The sequence below is a fragment of the Perissodus microlepis genome, unplaced genomic scaffold, assembly GCF_051167445.1.
Source record: "Perissodus microlepis isolate ML-2025 ecotype Zambia unplaced genomic scaffold, ASM5116744v1 scaffold_24, whole genome shotgun sequence".
Classification (NCBI taxonomy): Eukaryota; Metazoa; Chordata; class Actinopteri; order Cichliformes; family Cichlidae; genus Perissodus; species Perissodus microlepis.
The window spans coordinates 50285-71909 of record NW_028182046.1 but is presented as its reverse complement, the minus strand read 5'-3'; the positions used below and the strand labels follow the sequence as shown (position 1 = coordinate 71909).

The following is a 21625-nucleotide window of genomic DNA, read 5'->3' as shown; positions in this document are numbered from 1 at the left end:
AATGTTACTAAGAGTTTTTAAAACAACCAGACCTTCATCCTTTGTTCTAAATCGGTGTGTAGAACACAAACATATTCATGTAATGAAATACAGATGAATCACTGACTTGTGACACTATTGTTTCTGTTTCTTTAGTCATATCTCCTCCTGTTTTCCTGCTTTAGTGATGCTGGCGTCTCTCTTACACCATCATCACTTTCTCCACTTCACCTTGAGGTAAACTTGCTTATTTGCAAAGAGAAGTAGAAGCATGACAGTATATGGATGATCCAGAGTCATTAACAAACACACAGAACAAAGTTTGCACAGGTTTTCTGTAATTTTGTGTGTGCACGTGTTTTTTGTTTGCACAGAATAACGATGTTTCCATACACATACTGAATGAGGACCAATGTTTTTGAATGAAAACTGGATCTACTTAGTTCTGCCTGTATTTTCTTCACATGCCTACACTGATATGACTGCACAATTTTAAGAGTTTAAGCAGCCATAGAGGGAACGGTGCCACTCCACCTTGGAAGATGAGGGCCGATTTAAGCTTTTTATATTTTGTGTTTAATATAACTGACAATGACTAGGAAACCTAAAAAAGATGATACAACACATTAACACACAGAGTACATAATAACACAAATAATCGTACTGGCGATGATTGCTCGTATCAGGTGAATTAAAATCCACCAAGAATGCATTTAAGGTTTTGTTTCTTTCATTACACTTTCAGTTGACATGTGCTTTTCAAACGTTATATTTAAACTGTTTAATATAGTGGTCATTCCATCCACTCACCTTTTATCTTTAATAGTTTTTTAGATGTTGGTGAAAAAAGTGTTCATGACAGTGTAGATTTCTGGTATTTTGTGTAAATTTAAACATGTAACAATTCAATTATTTCTAATAATAAAAAAGTGTGAAACTGACGTTAGACTTGTGTTTGGAAATGAACCACCCCATGTTGTGTAGCTTTGTGGATTTTATACTTACTGGATACATACTTATTTATTATATAGGCTGTACAGTACATAAAATGACAAAATTTCATGTTTTATGTAACTGAAATGTTTAATCATGTAGATTAAAGAAAATAAGAATGTTACAAAGTATATTTATATGAAACGTGTACACTTACTGCATTTGATCTATTTTAACGATATATAATGCGTATTATGGAATGTAACACCTGAATATGTGTAATTTTGCCACCACATTTGATTTCCATGCCACCCTAAGAAAATTTCTCTATCCGCCCCCTTCAGTGTTACAATGTTATGTCTTCTGTTCAGTACAGTAAAAAAAACCAAAACCATTTATTGTTGATCACTTAAGGATCCACTTATTGTTGCTCAGGGCCTCTGTGAGTTTGGTTTGCATGATCTCCTTAGTTGAATATGACGGCAGCTCCAAGGTTAAGAAGCACGTGTGTGTCTTTGACTTGCATCTTGATTTTGTCCATACTGAGAATAGGCACGCGGTCAAATCCTGTCACAAACCCCAGAGGAGGAAAAAAGTCAAACTCTGTGAGGGTTTTTTTATGTGTTAATTTTTGTGCACAACATCTGAAATCAGTCTGTCAATTCAGGCATTAGTGCTCAACCATCTCAGCTGTTGGTCAAACGCTTTTTCCATCAAACTCAGGTCATAAAACCCCAATATTTTACTTTATTAACTCCCTGTGATTCGTTGCTTTGTTGTGACTCTTGGGACATACTGAAGAATAAGATTCGCACTTATTGTTTTACACGTTAACATGAAATACAGTACTTACAAAGGAAAGCTTTCTTCTTGTTTTTAGTCAGTTCATCAAAAACCTCCCAAAACATCTGTATGGTGAGGTGGTCTGCGCTTTATTCACCTTCATAATGTGTGTTCTAATCATAGTGAAAGAGGCTGTTAGATATACCAAAGATAACTCATTCACAATAATGGGATGTGATAAAAGAATTGCAGACAAATTACATCTTTGTGTCACTGACAGCTGTTTATCTGTTTCAGCTTTTCCCAGTCACTGAAGTCTTTGCCCACCATCACTTCTTGCAGCTCCTTTGGCCTGAAGAGTTTCACCAAATCCTGCTCACACACCAGGAAGAAGCCTCTCTTGAACTCCTGAAACACATTCTCCACTGATGTGTTGAAGGCGTGATTCACGTAGGCATCCACAAACTCCTTCCTGTTTGGAAGATAAAAGTAGTGATTTACATCCACACTTTGGTCAAATCATGAACTGTTCTGTTCCATTTTGTTTAAAGAGTAGTCGCTTTATATCGCTGCCACTGATATTTTACTGTGGTTACTTGTCCCATGGTAATTCATTGTGTAGAAACTTGAAAATTTGTGGTGTGCTTCAAGGATATGCATTCGACCTCTTTCTGTTAGATGCTTCACATTGGCCACAAAAGAGTTTATGTAATAAAGCTTTGTTTCTTTGTAGATGATATGCAGTTATATATTTCTGTAAGCTGACTTTACAGATCAGCTGCATTTGTAGGCTGATCTAGAGTTATTAGATTAGATTAGATCATAATAAGTGATGACTTGTTATTATCTATAGCATGAAATCTTTTTTTTCAAATATATGTCCCAGCTTTCATCACTTGTGACTCTATTGTACTACTGTACTCTTTCTTCTTCAAATCGTGTTAAGGAAACCTCAGACTGCAGTAATTAGGGATTTACTGACACCAGGTAAGCAATGTTTAGTGTAAAATACACATTTTTATTGTTCCAACAAATAACCAATGTTACATATGTTAAACATTTATTATTGGAAATAATTCAACCCCACCAGAATTAAACAAAACACAAAGAATAAAGTGATAAATAATACAGAAGTGCTCTATTGGATTGTATTACATAGTCAGATGTTTATAGCAATATAGTAGTTATAAAGCAATACATTCTCCTGTTCATGTTTGTCTGAGCATAAAAATTAGATTTGATTCATAAGAATTATAATGCAGCAGTAACTTAAATTATTGGATAAATTATGACATATTAAGAAAAGTCAGATAATTCTAAAGTGCCTTATGATGCTGATGCTGTTACACAGCTATCTTATGTAGGGATGTTGAATTTTTTGCATTTGCTATAGTGTAATATTATTGTAATACACGGTGTAAATTATCCTGAGGTACCACAGGAAAAAAAAAAGATGAGTTCCCAGAGTAAAAATAAATCTCATCTCTCCTCCTCGGCTCAGACACAGTGCACGCTCCTTTAGAGCTGCATACGATCCACCATCACAGTGTGAAATCTGTATCTGCTAGCAGGGCCTCTGTCAGTCTGTCTCGCATGATCTCCTTAGTTGAGTAAAAAGGCAGATACAGATTAGAGTGACATGTCTCTGACTCAGGGAAGTGCTGATCACAGGTGCCGCTCTGAAACTGCATAGCAATAACCTTCATCTTGACCTGGTCGATGCCAAGAATAGGAGCTCTTCTGTAACCAGTCAGGAACCCTGAAGAACAACAATGGAAAGAAAATATAATTTTACTTAATTAATGATAGTTAGACAGCTATCAATGTCAGTATATTGTGAAAAAGCTCATCAATATCCAAAAAATTCTCACAATTCTACAGGAAGATAGCACTGCTCATCATTTTTGGTCATTTGGTTGGCTCACCTAAGCTAGCTTATACTAAAAATGTTATCACACAGGAAAAAGTATTTTTGCATATTTGTCACATTTATGTGTAATAAGTAAATACAAAACACAATTGTTAATTTATAATTTCATTCATTACGGGAAAAAAATATTCAAGCCTAGCTGGCCCTATGTGACAAAGCAATTGACCTCTAAATGTATTAACTGGTGGAAGCATCCTGGCAGCAAGAACTGCAGTCAAGTGTTTGTGATAACTGGTAACTGTCATGGTCGGACAGTCCTTCCCGGGGAGACCTGCCTGTGTGTGTATGTGTGTGCTTCTCTCTCTCTCCTCCTCCACCCAGTGGCTGACACACCTGCACCTAATTTGCCACCCAGCTGTCACTGATCATCCTTCGTTGTGGGCTGAGGTATTTAACTGGGTGTCCAGATGGCAGTCGACGCTGGATTGTACTTGAAGCTCGGTAGTAAAGAGTGTTTTGTGACTTGCAGCTTAGCTTTAGCCGGCTAGCGTCCTCACCTGTGGTTTTTGCTCGTTTACAGGAGGAAGAGATATAGAGCTGGAGGTTGGAGAGAAGGAGCCCGTGGATTAAGCTATTGGAGGAGAACACACACTCTGGGAATCACTTTGGAAACTCACCTGCGCACCACTGGGAGTTTGGAGAAGATCACTGTTGGACTTTGCACTTCACTTTATGTTTTGAAACTGTGTTTGGGCACTGTAAATAAACGCACTGTGTACTTTGCATCCTGAGCTCCGCGACTGAGTCCGTACTTTCCCATTACCCGTGACAGAACAATCCAGCCAGCAATGGACTCAGCGGACTCAACTCCCGTCCAGCGCAAGCTCGCGCTTCAAGCTGAACGGTTGGAGCGGCATGAAAAGATGCTGCAGCATGTGGCCGAGGAGCAGTCCGCGCTACTACAGGTGGTATCTGAACTGAAAGGTATGTTGCTTGCTACACCTAGAGCACTCGTTCAACCACCAGAGCCCACTACACCACCACAACCACCAGTGGAGCTTCTAAATGTAGCAGCGGCCTGTCCCCTTCCTCCATCTCCGCCTCCGCCTCAGCGAGAACACACGTTACCTGTACCTGAAAAATTCAGTGGAGAGTTGGACAAAAGCCGGGGATTTTTGACTCAATGCTCTCTGATTTTTAGGCAGCAGACTCGAGCTTATGCCTCTGATATTGCCAAGATCACCCTCATGGTGGAGCTCATGACCGGACGAGCACTACTCTGGGCTCAAGCAGTCCTAAGCGCCCAACCCTCCATCTCATATAGTGATTTTTTGAGCAAATTTCGGTGTGTGTTTGACAAAGGCTCTAACCCTGACAGTGCTGCTCATCGCATGTTTACTTTAAACCAGGGCCGGCGGAGCGTGGCGGACTTCTCCGTGGACTTTTGGATCCTGGCCGAGGAGACGGGCTGGGAGGAAAAGGCGCTCCGAGGAGCATTCCTAAACAGCTTAAATGAGAATGTCAAACGTGAGTTGGCCACTAAAGAGCTTCCTAAATCATTAAGTGCCCTGGTTAACATGTGTATCAGTCTAGACGACCATATGCGGGAGTTTGGCAGGCGGACTGGAGATGGGCGACGGTCAGTAGGGGGTGTAGGAGTTCCGACTGGACTCCCCTCTCTCGAGTGGAGAGGGGAGGGAACGGACTCACCTGCTGACGAGGAGCAACCCATGCAGCTGGGACGGACTAAATTCACCCGGAGCAGAAGACAACTGGTGGGTGAGTGTTTTGTGTGCGGGAAGAAGGGGCATTTCGCGGACTCCTGTCCCTCACGGCTAAAAGACTCAGCCCGTCAGTAAAGGTGGGGATACTGACGGGTGCGCCGGTGAATACATTCCTCCACCTCAGCTGCCCCGCTAAATTACGGTTTCTTTCCCGCACCCATTCTTGTGATGCACTAATACACTCGGGAGCTGAACAAAGTTTTTTGGATGAGGCTTTGGCCCACAAGATGGGTTTGCCTGTTGTTCCTCTCCCTGAAACGCTCCATGTGTCAGCGCTTAATGGCAGGCCTTTAGCCGCTGTCACTCACCGCACTCAAGAAATCACACTCACTCTCTCCGGCAATCACACTGAACAGATGTTCCTGTTTCTCTTCAAGGCACCTGACACACCCTTAGTTTTGGGATTCCCCTGGCTCCAGCGACACAATCCACAGATTGATTGGGCCAAGGGATGTATCGTAGGGTGGAGCACCCATTGCCATGAGCAGTGTTTACGCTCTGCAGTGCCGGGTTGCATGTCAGACGATCCTGCGGGGCCGCCCACTCGCCTCGACTTGTCGACCGTGCCGGCCGAATATCATGATCTAGGTCGAGTCTTTAGCAAAGACGGGGCCCAATCGCTGCCCCCCCATCGTCCGTACGACTGCGGGATTGATTTGCTCCCAGGCGCCCCCTTGCCCACTAGCCGACTCTACAGTATCTCGAAACCTGAGCGCGAGTCTATGGAGCGCTACATTACCGACTCCCTGGCAGCAGGTATCATCCGTCCCTCCACCTCTCCCTTGGGTGCAGGCTTCTTTTTTGTTGAAAAGAAAGATGCGTCCCTACGCCCCTGCATTGACTATCGGGGACTGAACAAGATCACTATCAAAAACAAATATCCTCTACCTCTGCTCGCCTCAGCTTTTGAACTCCTTCAAGGGGCCACCCATTTCACCAAACTTGATCTCCGCAATGCTTATCACCTGGTCCGCATCCGCGAGGGGGACGAGTGGAAGACGGCCTTCAACACCCATCTGGGCCACTTCGAGTACCTGGTAATGCCGTTCGGACTCACTAACGCCCCTGCCATTTTCCAAGCCCTGGTAAATGACGTCCTACGAGATTTTTTGAACCACTTCGTGTTCGTTTACCTTGACGACATTCTGATTTTCTCCAGGTCCAGAGCTGAGCATGTTAAGCATGTGAGACTGGTGTTGCACCGCCTGCTGGAGAATCTGCTGTTTTGTAAAGCGGAAAAATGTGAGTTTCATGCCTCAACTGTCTCTTTTCTGGGTTTCATCATTGAACAGGGCCGGTTGCGAGCGGACCCGGCTAAGGTCAAAGCTGTGTTGGAGTGGCCTGTGCCCGGCACCCGGAAGAAGTTGCAAAGTTTTCTGGGATTCAGCAACTTCTACAGACGTTTCATCCGGGACTTCAGTAAGGTGGCATTGCCTCTTACTCAACTCACATCGCCCAAACAGCCGTACCTGTGGTCTCCAGCAGCTCAGCAAGCATTCGACCGTCTCAAGAGCCTGTTTGCCTCGGCCCCCATCCTGGCCCAGGCTGACCTCGCCCTGCCGTTCGTGGTGGAAGTGGACGCTTCTGATTCGGGAGTTGGGGCGGTTCTCTCTCAGCGCAAGGCAGGTAAATTACACCCCTGTGCCTTTTTCTCCCGTCGGCTCACTCAGGCTGAAAGGAATTATGACGTGGGCGACCGGGAGCTTCTTGCCATCAAGTTGGCGCTGGAGGAGTGGCGGCACTGGTTGGAGGGGAGCGAACATCCTGTTATCGTGTGGACGGACCACAAGAACCTCGCCTACCTCCAAGCGGCTAAACGCCTGAACGCCCGACAGGCCAGGTGGGCATTGTTTTTTGCACGGTTTAACCTAACCATTACCTACAGGCCCGGGTCCCGGAATACGAAACCAGACGCCTTGTCACGCCAGTTCGCGCCAGACACGGACCCTGAGGAGAAGGAGAGGCCCATTCTGCCAGCCTCATGCATTGTGGGGACCCTCACCTGGGAGATAGAAAGGGTGGTCCGAGATGCTCAGCGACAAGATCCCGACCCCGGCACCGGTCCAGCAGGTAGATTGTACGTTCCCTCAGCGGTCAGGGGTAAGGTCATCCACTGGGCACACACCGCACGGTTTACCTGCCATCCGGGCAGGAACCGAACTGTCACCTTTTTACAAAGACTGTTTTGGTGGCCCTCTCTCTCTCAGGACGTCCGGGAGTATGTGGCCGCATGTCCTGTGTGCGCCCGAAATAAGACGTCCAACTCCCCTCCATCGGGACTCCTCAGACCACTGCCTGTCCCCAGCCGTTCATGGTCGCACGTCGCTCTGGACTTCATCACTGGCCTCCCTCCGTCCTCTGGTAAAACTGTTATACTCACCATCATTGACCGTTTTTCTAAGGCTGCCCATTTTGTTGCCCTTACCAAACTTCCCACCGCTCTAGAGACTGCCCAGCTCTTGACCCAGCATGTTTTCCGCCTTCACGGCATTCCTCTGGACATTGTTTCTGACCGTGGGCCCCAGTTCACCTCTCGGGTGTGGAAGATGTTTTGTATCGAGCTGGGGGTCCAGGTCAGCCTGTCTTCTGGTTTCCACCCGCAGACTAATGGGCAGACTGAGCGAGCGAACCAGGAGCTGGAGGCCATGCTGCGCTGCGTCGTTTCCTCCAACCAGTCGTCATGGAGTGAGCAGTTGGCGTGGGCCGAATACGCCCATAACTCTAGCACGTCGGCCGCTACGGGTGTCTCTCCCTTCGAAGCATCCCTGGGGTATCAACCCCCACTCCTCTCCATCACGGAGGGAGAGGTGGCCGTGCCTTCTGTGCAACATCACATGAGGCGCTGTCGACGGATCTGGCGGGCAACTCGAGCGGCCCTACTGCGTACGAGCGCACAAAACAAGAGACTGGCTGACCGCCGCCGCATCCCTACACCGGCCTATCGGGTGGGTCAGCAGGTATGGCTTTCCTCTAGGAACATCACTCTGCGGACTGAGTCCAAGAAGCTGGCTCCCCGGTTCCTTGGACCCTTTTCTGTGCAAGCCATCCTGAATCCAGTGACTGTCCGACTGGCCCTCCCGCGCAACATGAAGGTACACAACGTGTTTCATGTTTCTCAAATTAGGCCGGTCCGGACCAGCCCGTTGTGCCCGCCTCCCGGGCCCCCACCACCCGCCCGGGATATCGCTGGCACTCCGGCGTATTCCATTACTCGCATAATGGACGCCAGGCGCCGCGGTAGGGGCTTCCAGTTTTTGGTGGATTGGGCGGGGTACGGTCCGGAAGAGCGTTCCTGGGTGCCGCGGTCTGCGATTCTCGATCACGGTATGGTGAGAGAGTTCCGCCGTCGGCACCCTGACAAGTTTCGTGGGTCGCCCGGAGGCTCCCATTAGAGGGGGGGTACTGTCATGGTCGGACAGTCCTTCCCGGGGAGACCTGCCTGTGTGTGTATGTGTGTGCTTCTCTCTCTCTCCTCCTCCACCCAGTGGCTGACACACCTGCACCTAATTTGCCACCCAGCTGTCACTGATCATCCTTCGTTGTGGGCTGAGGTATTTAACTGGGTGTCCAGATGGCAGTCGACGCTGGATTGTACTTGAAGCTCGGTAGTAAAGAGTGTTTTGTGACTTGCAGCTTAGCTTTAGCCGGCTAGCGTCCTCACCTGTGGTTTTTGCTCGTTTATAGGAGGAAGAGATATAGAGCTGGAGGTTGGAGAGAAGGAGCCCGTGGATTAAGCTATTGGAGGAGAACACACACTCTGGGAATCACTTTGGAAACTCACCTGCGCACCACTGGGAGTTTGGAGAAGATCACTGTTGGACTTTGCACTTCACTTTATGTTTTGAAACTGTGTTTGGGCACTGTAAATAAACGCACTGTGTACTTTGCATCCTGAGCTCCGCGACTGAGTCCGTACTTTCCCATTACCCGTGACAGAAACGAATCTTTACATAGCTTTGGGAGGAATTTTGGCCCACTTTCCTTGGCATACGTTTTTGTACTTTGAACAAGCATAATAAAAACAGAATCAGGGCCCAGTGCAAAAACACATGGCTTTTTTAAAAGGCTTAACCAGGCTATGAAGAATCTTTAATTTGACTGAAATATTGTTATTAAGGTATATTCGTCAGATCTGCAATAAGCCGGGTACAGACCTATTCAAATTATAGTAAGAGAGTCACTACGTTGTCATTATACTTAAAATCATCTGTCAGAATTTGAGGTGTTGTGTCTCTTTTGCATTTGATGACTAACTCAACCATAAAGCAGCTTTACAGTATATTAATCAGAACAATGCTGCTCTCTAATATATCTTGGTAAAGTGCAGAAAAATCTAATGTTTTATATGATACAGTGTGATTTCAGTAACATATCATAATGGAGGCTTCAGCAAGTACTTACGAAGGAAATCTTTCCTCTGCTCTTCAGTTAGTTCATCAAATACCTCCCAAAACATCTGTATGGTGGGGTGGCGGTCATGATATTTACAACCATAACTTGTGTTCTGAAAACAGTGAAAATGACTGCTATAAGAGAGTTTTTAAAGTCAGGCATATATACACTATATTCCCAAAAGTATTCCCTAACCCATCCAAATCATTCAATTAATGTGTTCCAATCACTTCCATGGACACAGGTGTATTAAATCAAGCACCTAGGCATGCAGACTACTTCTACAAACATGTGTGAAAGGATGAGTCGCTCTCAGGAACTGAATGAATTCCAGCATGGTAATGTGATAGGATGCACCAGTGCAACAAGTCCAGTCATGAAATTAAATATTCCATAGTCAGCTGTTAGTGATATTATAACAAAGTGGAAGTAATTGGAAATAACAGCTAGTCAGCTGATGCTAAGGCTCATAGTGCACTTAAGTCACCAATATCTGCAGTCTGCTATTGTTACAGATGTCCAAACTTCATTGGTTTCCATGGCTGAGCAGCTGCATCCCAGCCTTACACTGACAAACACAATGCAAAGCGTCAGATGGAGTGATTTAAGCATCTCAACACTGGACTCTAAAGCAGTGGAGATGTGTTTACTGGAGTGACGAATCACACTTCTCTGACTGGCAATCCAATGGATGTGTCAGGGTTTGGTGGCTGCCAGAAGTACTTGTCTGACTGCACTGTGCCAAGTGTAAAGTGTGGTGGAGGGGCGGTTTTCTTGTGGGGCTGTTTATCGGGAGTTGGGTTCGCCCCCTTAGTGCAGATGAAAGGAACTCTTAATGCTTCAGCATATCAAGACAATTTCATGCTTCCAGTTTGGGGATGGCCACTTTCTGTTCCAACATGGCTGGGCACCAGTGCACAATACAAGGTCCATAAAGACATGGAAGAGCGAGTTTGGTGTAGAAGAACTGGACTAGCCTGCACAGAGTCCTGACCTCAACCTGATAGAACATCTTTGGGATGAATTAGAGCAGCAACTGTGAGCCAGGTCTTCTCCTCCAACATTAGCGTCTGACACCACAAATGCACTTCTGGAAGAATAGTCAAAAAATTCCCATAAACACACCTAAACCTTGTGGAAAGCTTTCCCAGAAGAGTGGAAGCACTTATAGCTGCGAAGGGTGGGCTGACTATTATATTATACTATCATACAAAAGTCTGGATTAAGACTGACATGTGACTCAAGTTCATATTTGTGTTAAAGCAGCCGACTGAATGCTTTTGGCAGTATGCAGTACACAGTTATTGTGCTACAGGACAGCTGTGAAACTACAGCCTGTGTCTGTTTGGCTGACTGTACCTGTTTAAACTTTTCCCAGTCATACACGTCCTGGCCGACCAGCACTCCCTGCAGCTCCTCTGGTCGAAACAGCCTCACCAAATCCTGCTCACACACCAGGAAGAAGCCTCGCTTGAACTCCTGGAACAGACTCTCCACTGATGTGTTGAAGGCATGATTCACATAGGCCTCCACAAACTCCTTCCTGTTTAGGAGGGAAAATTTTAAATCAGCAAACATTTCACAGAGACAAAGGTGCTGCAGATGAACCTCACAAACACTTCATGTTTTATATGCTTACTTATTTTGACCTGTCAGTGGCTTTCCAGGAGTTTGAGGATCCAGGTCAACATCTGTTCCATCCCAGTTTATCTGTAAATTAGTTATAAATCAGATGAGTTTAGCTGCAAAACCTGAGAATGAGACAGATTACTGATCATCTTCTATAGTAAAACACATACCAAAAAGTTGCCCATGAGATTATCCAGAACATCATCTTCATAGTTTAAGATGGTCTGCAGACTCCTTTAAAGAAATTAAAACAAAAAGTTGTAACAAAAGAAGTTCAACTATGTACATTTTACAGCAGTCACAAGTTACTGTAGCCTTTGACACATGACAACTTAAAATACATCCATCCATACATTTTCTTCTGCTTGTCCGGGGCCAGGTTGTGGGACCAGCAGCAGCATGTGTTACTGAAATGAAATGGATACTTACCGTCCTACAGTCGGGCTGAACTCCATCATATCCTCCAGTGTCGGCTCTAAACTGAGTAGCTTCTTGAACAGAACCAGTGGGAATGGTAAGTGTATGATACACTGGTTGTACAAGGCCAAGCCACACAGTAGTCCAAACAGGAAGAAGTTTCTCTTGCTCTCCTCTGTTGCCTGCATTAACAACACTTTGGTTTATTTTTGGTTCATTATTGCTTATCGTTTAAATTTTAATCCTTTAACCAATTTTATACAGTTGGTGGGCTCAGTTTTAAAGTCTTACATTGGAGGGAAACCATGCCAGGGTTTTGGAGTCATTGAGCATGAACATCCCAGATTCTTCTGACACCATTTTAAGAAACAGGTGGTGAAAAAGGTCTCGTTTGTAGACATCTTTGCTGTTTGGATCCTCATCAAAATGGACCTGAGATATATAAATATTAGAGATGCTTCTGGAAAGAACAGTTGCAGAAGAATGGCTATGCATTAATCATCAGGTGAAAATCAATCAAATATTCACCACAAGTGGCTTCTTGAAGTCGCTGTGAGGAGCAGCTGCCAGCTCTCTGAAGGTGCTTTCGAGAAGTGATGCGCGCTGCAGGTGCAGTTTAAATTTGGGTTTTGACTGGGGAATCCATCCGTAAGGAAAAACAAAAACCATCTGTGGAGGCGCCTGCTGTTCATTCCGCAAGACAAAGTATCATGATTTTAAAATAAATTCTCTATTTAAATTCCAATTGTGATGTATATAAGGCAGCTGGTGAACCAAGTGAGGTAGACTGGCTCTTGCTTCTGTTCTGAGGTTCTGAAACTGACGCCTGCCTGAACTGTGAGTGAAAAGAGTGCTGAGAGAACTAAAACAAATAAAAAACAAAATGTTGGAATCTTTTGCAGCACTGAGGGCAGCTGCTGATTTATGATTGTATTCTGTTAGTTTATTTTCTGTTGTGACTCCTTTGTTTTTTATAGATGGTTGTTTTGTCTGTTATATAAAACTGCTGAATAGTGTAGCTTTAAAGTGCGATCACTAATACACACTAATGCAGACTGGAAAATTACAAATTCTGCTATTGTTTTCCTATAACAGGGTGGTGAAGTTACCCGAGTGAATGCAGAATTCATGTCAAAAACCAGCTTCTTTGATTTCAGATCCATCACAAATGGGTACTTGCAAAGAATCACAGGCAGATCATCTGTATTCTGGAAAAACAAAGAAACAACCCACATAAACAGTTAGTGAGCTTAACAGTGTGTTAACATGAATGAGTCGTTTGGTGGGTTGACTGCCATCTTAGCAGGTTCAAAGTACTTGTTGTTAGCTGACCTCACCTTGAGTTTTGACTTTGTTCGCCAACGTTTGAGATCCTCCTTTAGAAACATCTGGCTAAGCTCGAGGCAAAAAGTTGTTTCTGGGATTTTCTTGTTTATCTCATTGGTCTTAAAACAAGAAGTGGTAGTATTTGTTATGCTGGCTGTGTGAAAATCCAACTTTTTTTGTTGAAAAGCTGAGCAGTAATACATTTAATTAAATTTTGATAATTTCTGATACTGACATTGTACATATGCTGGAGGATTAGCAGTACGTTTCTGGCTTGAGCGTTGCAAGAAGCAGACTTAAAGATTGGGATCCACGAGAGGGCCGTCTTCCACACCTGAACATATCTGATCGTGTCGGAGGGTGACAGTGAGGACCACCATTCCCCTGAGGATGACAAAGTTACAGTCAGCTCTTCACTGGCTGATATCATGGATTAAGAAGTCTAGAGTGTTCGTTAGAATAAAATGCTATCATTTAATACATTGATGCATTTAAACAATATAGATTAATCCAATAAATACACTTTTAATAGACGTGCTGAAGATTTTAAAGTTGTTAAAGTCTGCCTAAATATATGCCTGAACAACAGACTTTAAAATTGCTTTAAAACAATTAAATTACATTAAATAATAATTGAGTTGTGACATAATTATGAGCTCTAAATCGCAAAGCTTCAGCAAGGTTTTGGACTAATTCCTCAGATTTGTTAAATTAGTTGTTAGTTTAGTGTTTTTTGCATAGGTGAGATTGTGTTATAAGAAATGCATTAACTGCTTTGAGAACTGTTGGAGTTGGATAGAATGATGTTGATGTGAGAACTGCACTAAAGTCGGGACAGCCAGTAAGCAAAATAGTAGGTGTCACTGTACCTAAAATCTGGACGCTTTCATTGGGGAGTCGTTGCATGGTAGCAGCGACTGCATCAGCAAGCTTTTTGCTCTGTTGCCATCTGCATTTCTGTATGCATGCATGCAGAAGTTCATTGAGAAGCAGGAAGATCCTCAATCCTTCCACTCCCACAGGGTTCATATCAACAGATGGAAGCAGCTGCAGAACAGCAGTCTCAGCCTGCTGATGCAACTTGTTATTAATTAAAGGTTTAATTAAAGTCCACTTCTTACTTTTTTAGTTAATTACTCATCAGGTTACAAACGTGTGTTAGTCACATTCCAGTTCAATACCTCTGCAAAAACAACATCTCGCATCACCAGCTTCTCAAAACCTCGCCGTGCAAGTGACAAGTCCAAACCGGAGTACGTTGGTGAAGTTTGGAAATGTTTATCTTTGCTGACATGAAGAAAATGACAAATGTGTATATTCAAATGTTAAATTCAACAGATATAAAGAAGTCATGGTCATGCTCATAAATGGTGTTCTTACCTCCTGTCAAGAAAGCTTTGATTCATACAGGATGGAGATGTGAGCATCCTGTGAATTTCCCTGTGAAGAGTTCAATTCAATTCAATTCAATTTTATTTATATAGCGCCAAATCACAACAAAAGTCGCCTCAAGGCGCTTCATAGATACAGAGAAAAACCCAACAATCATATGACCCCCTATGAGCAAGCACTTTGGCGACAGTGGGAAGGAAAAACTCCCTTTTAACAGGAAGAAACCTCCGGCAGAACCAGGCTCAGAGAGGGGCGGCCATCTGCTGCGACCGGTTGGGGTGAGAGAAGGAAGACAGGATAAAGACATGCTGTGGAAGAGAGACAGAGGTTAATAACAGATATAATTCAATGCAGAGAGGTCTATTAATACATAGTGAGTGAGAAAGGTGACTGGAAAGGAAAAACTCAATGCATCTTGGGAATCCCCCGGCAGCCTACGTCTATTGCAGCATAACTAAGGGAGGATTCAGGGTCACCTGGTCCAGCCCTAACTATATGCTTTAGCAAAAAGGAAAGTTTTAAGCCTAATCTTAAAAGTAGAGATAGTTTCTGTCTCCCGAATCCAAACTGGAAGCTGGTTCCACAGAAGAGGGGCCTGAAAACTGAAGGCTCTGCCTCCCATTCTACTTTTAAATACTCTAGGAACAACAAGTAGGCCTGCAGAGCGAGAGCGAAGTGCTCTAATAGGGTGATATGGTACTACAAGGTCATTAAGATAAGATGGGGCCTGATTATTTAAGACCTTGTATGTGAGGAGCAGGATTTTGAATTCAATTCTGGATTTAACAGGAAGCCAATGAAGGGAAGCCAAAACAGGAGAAATATGCTCTCTCCTTCTAGTCCCTGTCAGTACTCTTGCTGCAGCATTTTGGATTAGCTGAAGGCTTTTCAGTGAGTTTTTTGGACATCCTGATAATAATGAATTACAGTAGTCCAGCCTGGAAGTAATAAATGCATGAACTAGTTTTTCAGCGTCACTCTGAGACAGGATATTTCTAATTTTAGAGATGTTGCGCAAATGGAAGAAAGCAGTCTTACATATTTGTTTAATATGTGCGTTGAAGGACATGTCCTGGTCAAAAATGACTCCAAGGTTCCTCACAGCGTTACTGGAGGCCAAGGTAATGCCATCCAGAGTATGAATCTGGTTAGATACCATATTTCTAAGATTTTCAGGGCCGAGTACAATAACCTCAGTTTTATCTGAATTAAGAAGCAGAAAGTTAGCGGCCATCCAGGTCTTTATGTCTTTAAGACATTCCTGCAGTTTAACTAATTGGTGTGTGTTATCTGGCTTCATGGACAGATAGAGCTGGGTGTCATCTGCATAGCAGTGAAAATGTATGCTATGTCTTCTAATGATGCTGCCTAAGGGAAGCATGTATAATGTAAACAGAATTGGTCCTAGCACTGAACCCTGTGGAACTCCATAATTAACCTCAGTGTGTGAAGAGGACTCTCCATTTACATGCACAAATTGGAGTCTATTAGATAGATATGATACAAACCACTGCAGTGCAGTACCTGTAATACCTACAGCATGTTCTAATCGCTCTAATAGGATATTATGGTCGACAGTATCGAACGCTGCACTGAGGTCTAGCAGGACAAGCACAGAGATGAGTCCACTGTCAGAGGCCATAAGAAGATCATTTGTAACCTTCACTAAAGCTGTTTCTGTGCTGTGATGAGCTCTGAAACCTGACTGAAACTCTTCAAATAAACCATTCCTCTGCAGATGATCTGTTAGCTGTTTGACAACTACTCTTTCAAGGATTTTTGATATGAAAGGAAGGTTGGAGATTGGCCTATAATTAGCTAAGACTGCTGGGTCTAGAGATGGCTTTTTGAGTAAAGGTTTAACCACAGCCAGCTTGAAGGCCTGTGGTACATAGCCGATTATTAGAGATAGGTTGATCATATTTAAGATCGAAGAATTAATTAATGGCAGGACTTCTTTGAGCAGTTTTGTAGGAATGGGGTCTAAAAGACACGTTGATGGTTTGGAGGAAGTAATTATTGAAGTTAACTCAGAAAGATCAATTGGAGAAAAAGAGTCTAACTTAACATCAATGGTACTAAGAGTAGCTGTAGATAATATTACATCTGTGGGATGATTACTGGTAATTTTTTCTCTAATGATAAAAATTTTATTTGTGAAGAAGTTCATGAAGTCATTACTAGTTAACGTTAAAGGGATGGTTGGCTCAACAGAGCTCTGACTCTTTGTCAGCCTGGCTACAGTGCTGAAGAGAAACCTGGGGTTGTTCTTATTTTCTTCAATCAGTGATGAATAGTAAGATGTTCTGGCTTTGCGGAGGGCTTTCTTATAAAGCAGCAAACTATTTCTCCAGGCTAAATGATGATCCTCTAAATTTGTGACACGCCATTTCCTCTCCAGATTACGAGTCATCTGCTTTAGGGTACGTGTTTGAGAATTATACCACGGAGTCAGGTACTTCTGATTAGAGACCTTAGTTTTCACTGGAGCTACAGTATCCAGAGTCGTACGTAGTGAGGAGGTGAAATTATTAACAAGATAATCGACCTCTGTTGGGGTAGCGTTCAGATAGCTGCTCTGCTCTGTGTTGGTACAGGGCATTGAAGATGATAACAGTGGGTGGATTATATTCTTAAACTTAGTTACAGCGCTTTCAGAAAGACATCTACTTTGATAAAATCTACTCTCCACCGCTGTGTAATCAATTATTGTAAATGTAAATGTTATCAGGAAATGATCAGACAGGAGAGGGTTTTCAGGAAACACTGTTAAATGTTCAGTTTCTATGCCATATGTTAAAACAAGATCTAGAGTGTGATTAAAGTGGTGGGTGGGTTCTTTTACATTTTGAGAGAAGCCAATTGAGTCTAATAACAGACTAAATGCCATGTTGAGGCTGTCATTTTTAGCATCTACATGGATGTTAAAATCACCCACAATAATTATTTTATTTGAGCTCAGAACTAAATTAGATATAAAGTCTGAGAAATCAGACAGAAACTCTGTGTAAGGCCCAGGTGGACGATAGATGATAACAAGTAAGACTGGTTTCTGAGTTTCACAGCTGGGGTGGTCAATGTTAAGCATCAGGCTTTCAAATGAATTAAAAGTCTGTCTTGGTCTTTCATTAATTAATAGGCTGGTGTGAAAAATTGCTGCCACACCGCCCCCTCGGCCTGTGCTTCGAGGTTTCTGGTAGTTAGAATGACTCGGGGGTGTTGATTCATTTAAACTAACATAATCATCCTGCTGCAACCAGGTTTCTGTAAGGCAGAGTAAATCAATTTGTTGATCAATTATTAAGTCATGTACTAACAGAGACTTGGAGGAGAGAGACCTAATATTTAATAATCCACATTTCACTGTTTTACTCTTTGGTTCAGATGTGGATACTGTACTGTTCTTTCTTTGTAATTGTTTATGTTTAAGTTGTTTGTTGCTGGTTTTTAGTTTGTTTTTTTGTCTTTTTGGAAGCTGACACAGTCTCTATGGAGATGGGTTTTTGGGGGGGTAGCAGGAGGAGAGAAGCTGCAGAGAGGCGTGTAAGACTGCAACTCTGCTTCCTGGTCCCAACTCTGGATAGTCATATTTTTGGGGGTTTAATAAATTTGTCCATATTTCTAGAAATGAGAGCTGCTCCATCCAAAGTGGGATGGATGCCGTCTCTCCTAACAAGACCAGGTTTCCTCCAGAAGGTTTGCCAATTATCTATGAAGCCCACATCGTTTATGGGACACCACTCAGACAGCCAGCAATTTAAGGAGAACATGCGGCTAAACATGTCGCTCCTGGTCTGATTGGGGAGGGGACCAGAGAAAACTACAGAGTCCGACATTGTTTTGGCAAAGTTACACACCGATTCAATATTGATTTTAGTGACCTCCGATTGGCGTAACCAGGTGTCATTACTGCCGACGTGAATTATGATTTTACTGAATTTACGTTTACCCTTAGCCAGCAGTTTTAATTGTTTTTTTTTTTCTTACAAAAGCTTGGATCGAGGGCTGACTTTCAATAGATCGCAGCGATTAGCTGCTCTGCTACGCACAAGACCCTGACCCAGAATCAGGTCGTTTACAAGCTATTTAGCACCAGGTTCTCCACAAACATGAGTGCGTGATTGGAGAGGGGCGACCGTCGTCGGGCCGTCCCCCAGCCCAGTCACGAATGGCTCTACTTCACCGGCGGGCCGGCTATCCGAGACCAACCGAAGATCCACAGCGCTACGGTATCACTGCGTCTAGGCAGGATTCTGACAGAGCAATACATTTATAGCATTAGATAAGAATGCCTAATATGAAACGGCAGTTTTCAAGGGCAAAAAGCTATCCAAACATACTTGGTCCTATATGAAAAAGTAATCGCACGGAAAACCCGATACCTTGTGTGTCACCTCTGACACCAAGATCTGCAGCAAGCGTTTGGTGCTAGAGGTCACATTTTGAGTTTGTGAAGATATTTAAGGTAGACACACGTAATTAGCGGCAGCTGTGTTGTTGATTGGGAGGAAGCAAACAGTTTGCGACCTCTGCGCTGCTGTTAAATCCTGGAAATAAAGAATCTGAAGGACAAGATGAGTAAGGCTGGAGTTATTGGACTGTATCAAGTTTAATAACTTCATGCATACCAGTGACATCGCGTCACCGTCGCCAACGAACACCCCAGTGGCTTCAAGCCTTGGCTTAGCCTCTACAGGAGAGGTTTCAGCCATGAAAAGTGTGTCCATCACAAGTCCACCACCATGATCTCAGGTCTTGAGGCAACAATCATGAAAACTAATCTTAACTGAGAGTGTTGGATGTCCTCATTGTTGCAGAGCACATGGACAGCATACTCACCTGGTTCTGTGGGCCAGCAGCACATGTCACACCATCCATCACCCTTGTCATCACATTCAATCTTGATCTGAGAGACACCTGAAGACAGAAACGTTCAATGATAAAAACACACAGTAGAGTAAAATTGTAAGACGTCATCAGTTGATGCAGTTTAAGGACACTTGTTCTTCTGTGCAGTCTCACCTGGAGCTCACGTTTCTAGTTCATGCCATCATAACCAAAGATTCTTCAATTAATAGTTTAAAGATGTCCATGAATGCACTGCTAACTGCTCTTCACCCTTATAAAAATCAACATGCATTTTGAATAAGAAACACTTTTACAAAACCAAAAGCTTCACTGTACTTAGTAATTTATATGTCTAAAAAACAGGTTCAGTTTGTAACTGAGGGAGCGGCTCGGTGGTGCTGAATTATATTTCCAATAGAAACACAGTTTCATATGTTGTAGTAACAAAACACTGCCACAAGATGGCAGCCTAGGCCTACTTTACCATGCTGTTCAAGTGAAAAAGAAAAAGTGACAGAGCCCTGAAAGAGTGACAGTGACACTTTTTATGAACTCATCTGTAATGTGTCTCCTTTTCTGTAGAATGAAGAAGTGCTTCCCTTCTTTTAAAGTAAATACAGGCTTACAAAGATCCTCTAAACATGTTTCTGAAATAATCCTAAACACAATCATTAAATCAAAAATGCAAGAAACAATTTATTTCATCACTCTTCTTAACTTAATTCCTTAACTTAGTAAAAAAAACAAAATAGACAAAAACTTTTCTGCTGTCTCACCTCTGTCAGTTTTCATGCTGTTGCAAGAACAGGTGGAGGTGCAGGTGGAACTTTGACTTCACTGTGGTTTGTATGTGCAGGCAGGAGTGTGACATCTCAGAACAGCAGAGGATTGTCGAGCACGGTGACTCCCGCTGCGACGCCCCCGTCTGACTGTCCTGAGCTCTTGGTCCTCAGCAGACGGCCCACTCATTCATCACCATGTCTTTACCCTGCCTGTAAGAAAACCAAGAAAAGGCTAACATTAGAAACAGCCACCAATCCCTTTTACTCCACCACCCGAAAACCAGTGAGAAACACTAGCTAGTATTAACTTGGAATCAAAGTCCACTAATCCCCAGGCTCCCAGCATAACATACAGTCCAACACAAACTCCACAAACTGTCTTGCTTCAGCTGACTTTCCTTCACCTTCTCTCCAGACAATCTGTTGTGCTCTTTTCAGCACAAAGTCACACTCCTGCTCACTGATCCTCACCTCTTTTTAACTTAGTCTCAGCAACTTTGTCCCATAGCTCGCACATCCTTTCCACCTCCATCTTTCTTCCCAGCCAACTGATACATACCTTTTCTCCTTCCTTAAAAGCCAGCCTAAGAAATACGATTTTATAAACGCCCGATAAATGAAACTGCCATTTTCAAAAATCGTATCATCCAAATTCATGCAGCGTGGCTAAATTAAGAATGAACTACAAACCCGAGCTTCCTTGCTAACATGATTAACAGCTAAATACTATCATAGTGGAGGTGTAAAATTACTGCTAAAATAGCTCATATGAACCCTGATACTGGACTATGTATTTATCAAAATAAATGATCTGATATTACAAAGAAAACTAATGATTGCTTTTTACAGTATTAGCCCAGAGTGATGTAAGGCAGGGTGGTTAGTCAGCCATAACCTGCTGACAACTTGTATCTGGTAGCTTTTTCACATCCTGATCAATGTTGTTGTCAAGTGTGTCTCATATACACTATTATCTCAGTCACAGTACAGCATGCATGAATCACAGTAGATATACAGTAACGCAAAACAGCAGGCAGTCATGTATGTGTCGTCACTGTTTTGACTGAGGCTAGCTCATACATGGAATGCAAGAAAATGCTGCATGTGTGTGCAGATCCACACATGCACTGCTTAAACTTCCCTAGTTTAACAAATGGTGAGCAATAAACAGAAGTTTTCAACATTTTTAAAGACGCTTCTATCCCCCCGCTGTACCTCCTCCTTCTCGCTGAGACTTCAAGACAAACGGTTCTGCTGCTGACAAGGCCACTGATACTGTTTTGTCCCTCTGGACCCTGTAGACGAGCGCAACCACAGAGAAATAAATCAGAGGAATAAAATGCAAATGATATTGCTTACACTGAACAGCAACACCCACGTGAAGATTATCTAATGCCAAATTTTCCAAACAATGAAAAAACCGTGCCCTTTTTCTCACCATGTCTAGAGTGTAGAGGTCAGCCAATGTCGCTCGGATCTGCTGCACAGCT

The 21625-nt window shown here is 43.4% G+C and overlaps 1 protein-coding gene and 1 long non-coding RNA gene across 3 annotated transcripts; both read right to left on the bottom strand.

The window, feature by feature from the left end:
* Positions 1-2772: 2772 nt before the first annotated feature.
* Positions 2773-15019, bottom strand: LOC146360563 (putative E3 ubiquitin-protein ligase HERC6). Of its 2 annotated transcripts, XM_084922741.1 has the most exons (14): positions 14494-15019; positions 14295-14400; positions 13983-14181; positions 13349-13497; positions 13125-13232; positions 12897-12995; positions 12316-12471; positions 12079-12219; positions 11800-11969; positions 11541-11604; positions 11381-11451; positions 11101-11284; positions 9751-9853; positions 2773-3454 (listed from the first exon to the last, which is right to left on the bottom strand). In XM_084922741.1, the coding sequence occupies exons 1-14, from the start codon at positions 14538-14540 to the stop codon at positions 3237-3239; spliced, it is 1815 nt and encodes a 604-aa protein (XP_084778867.1). In that variant the 5' UTR covers positions 14541-15019; the 3' UTR covers positions 2773-3236. The 2 variants fall into 2 exon arrangements, with proteins under 2 accessions (XP_084778867.1, XP_084778868.1); XM_084922742.1 differs by lacking the exons at positions 2773-3454; positions 9751-9853 and adding an exon at positions 10689-10831.
* Positions 15020-19169: 4150 nt separating this feature from the next.
* On the bottom strand, positions 19170-20320 carry LOC146360562 (uncharacterized). The gene is made up of 3 exons (XR_014799626.1): positions 20130-20320; positions 19528-19624; positions 19170-19422 (listed from the first exon to the last, which is right to left on the bottom strand). It is a non-coding gene; the product is annotated as an uncharacterized LOC146360562 (long non-coding RNA).
* Positions 20321-21625: the final 1305 nt, after the last annotated feature.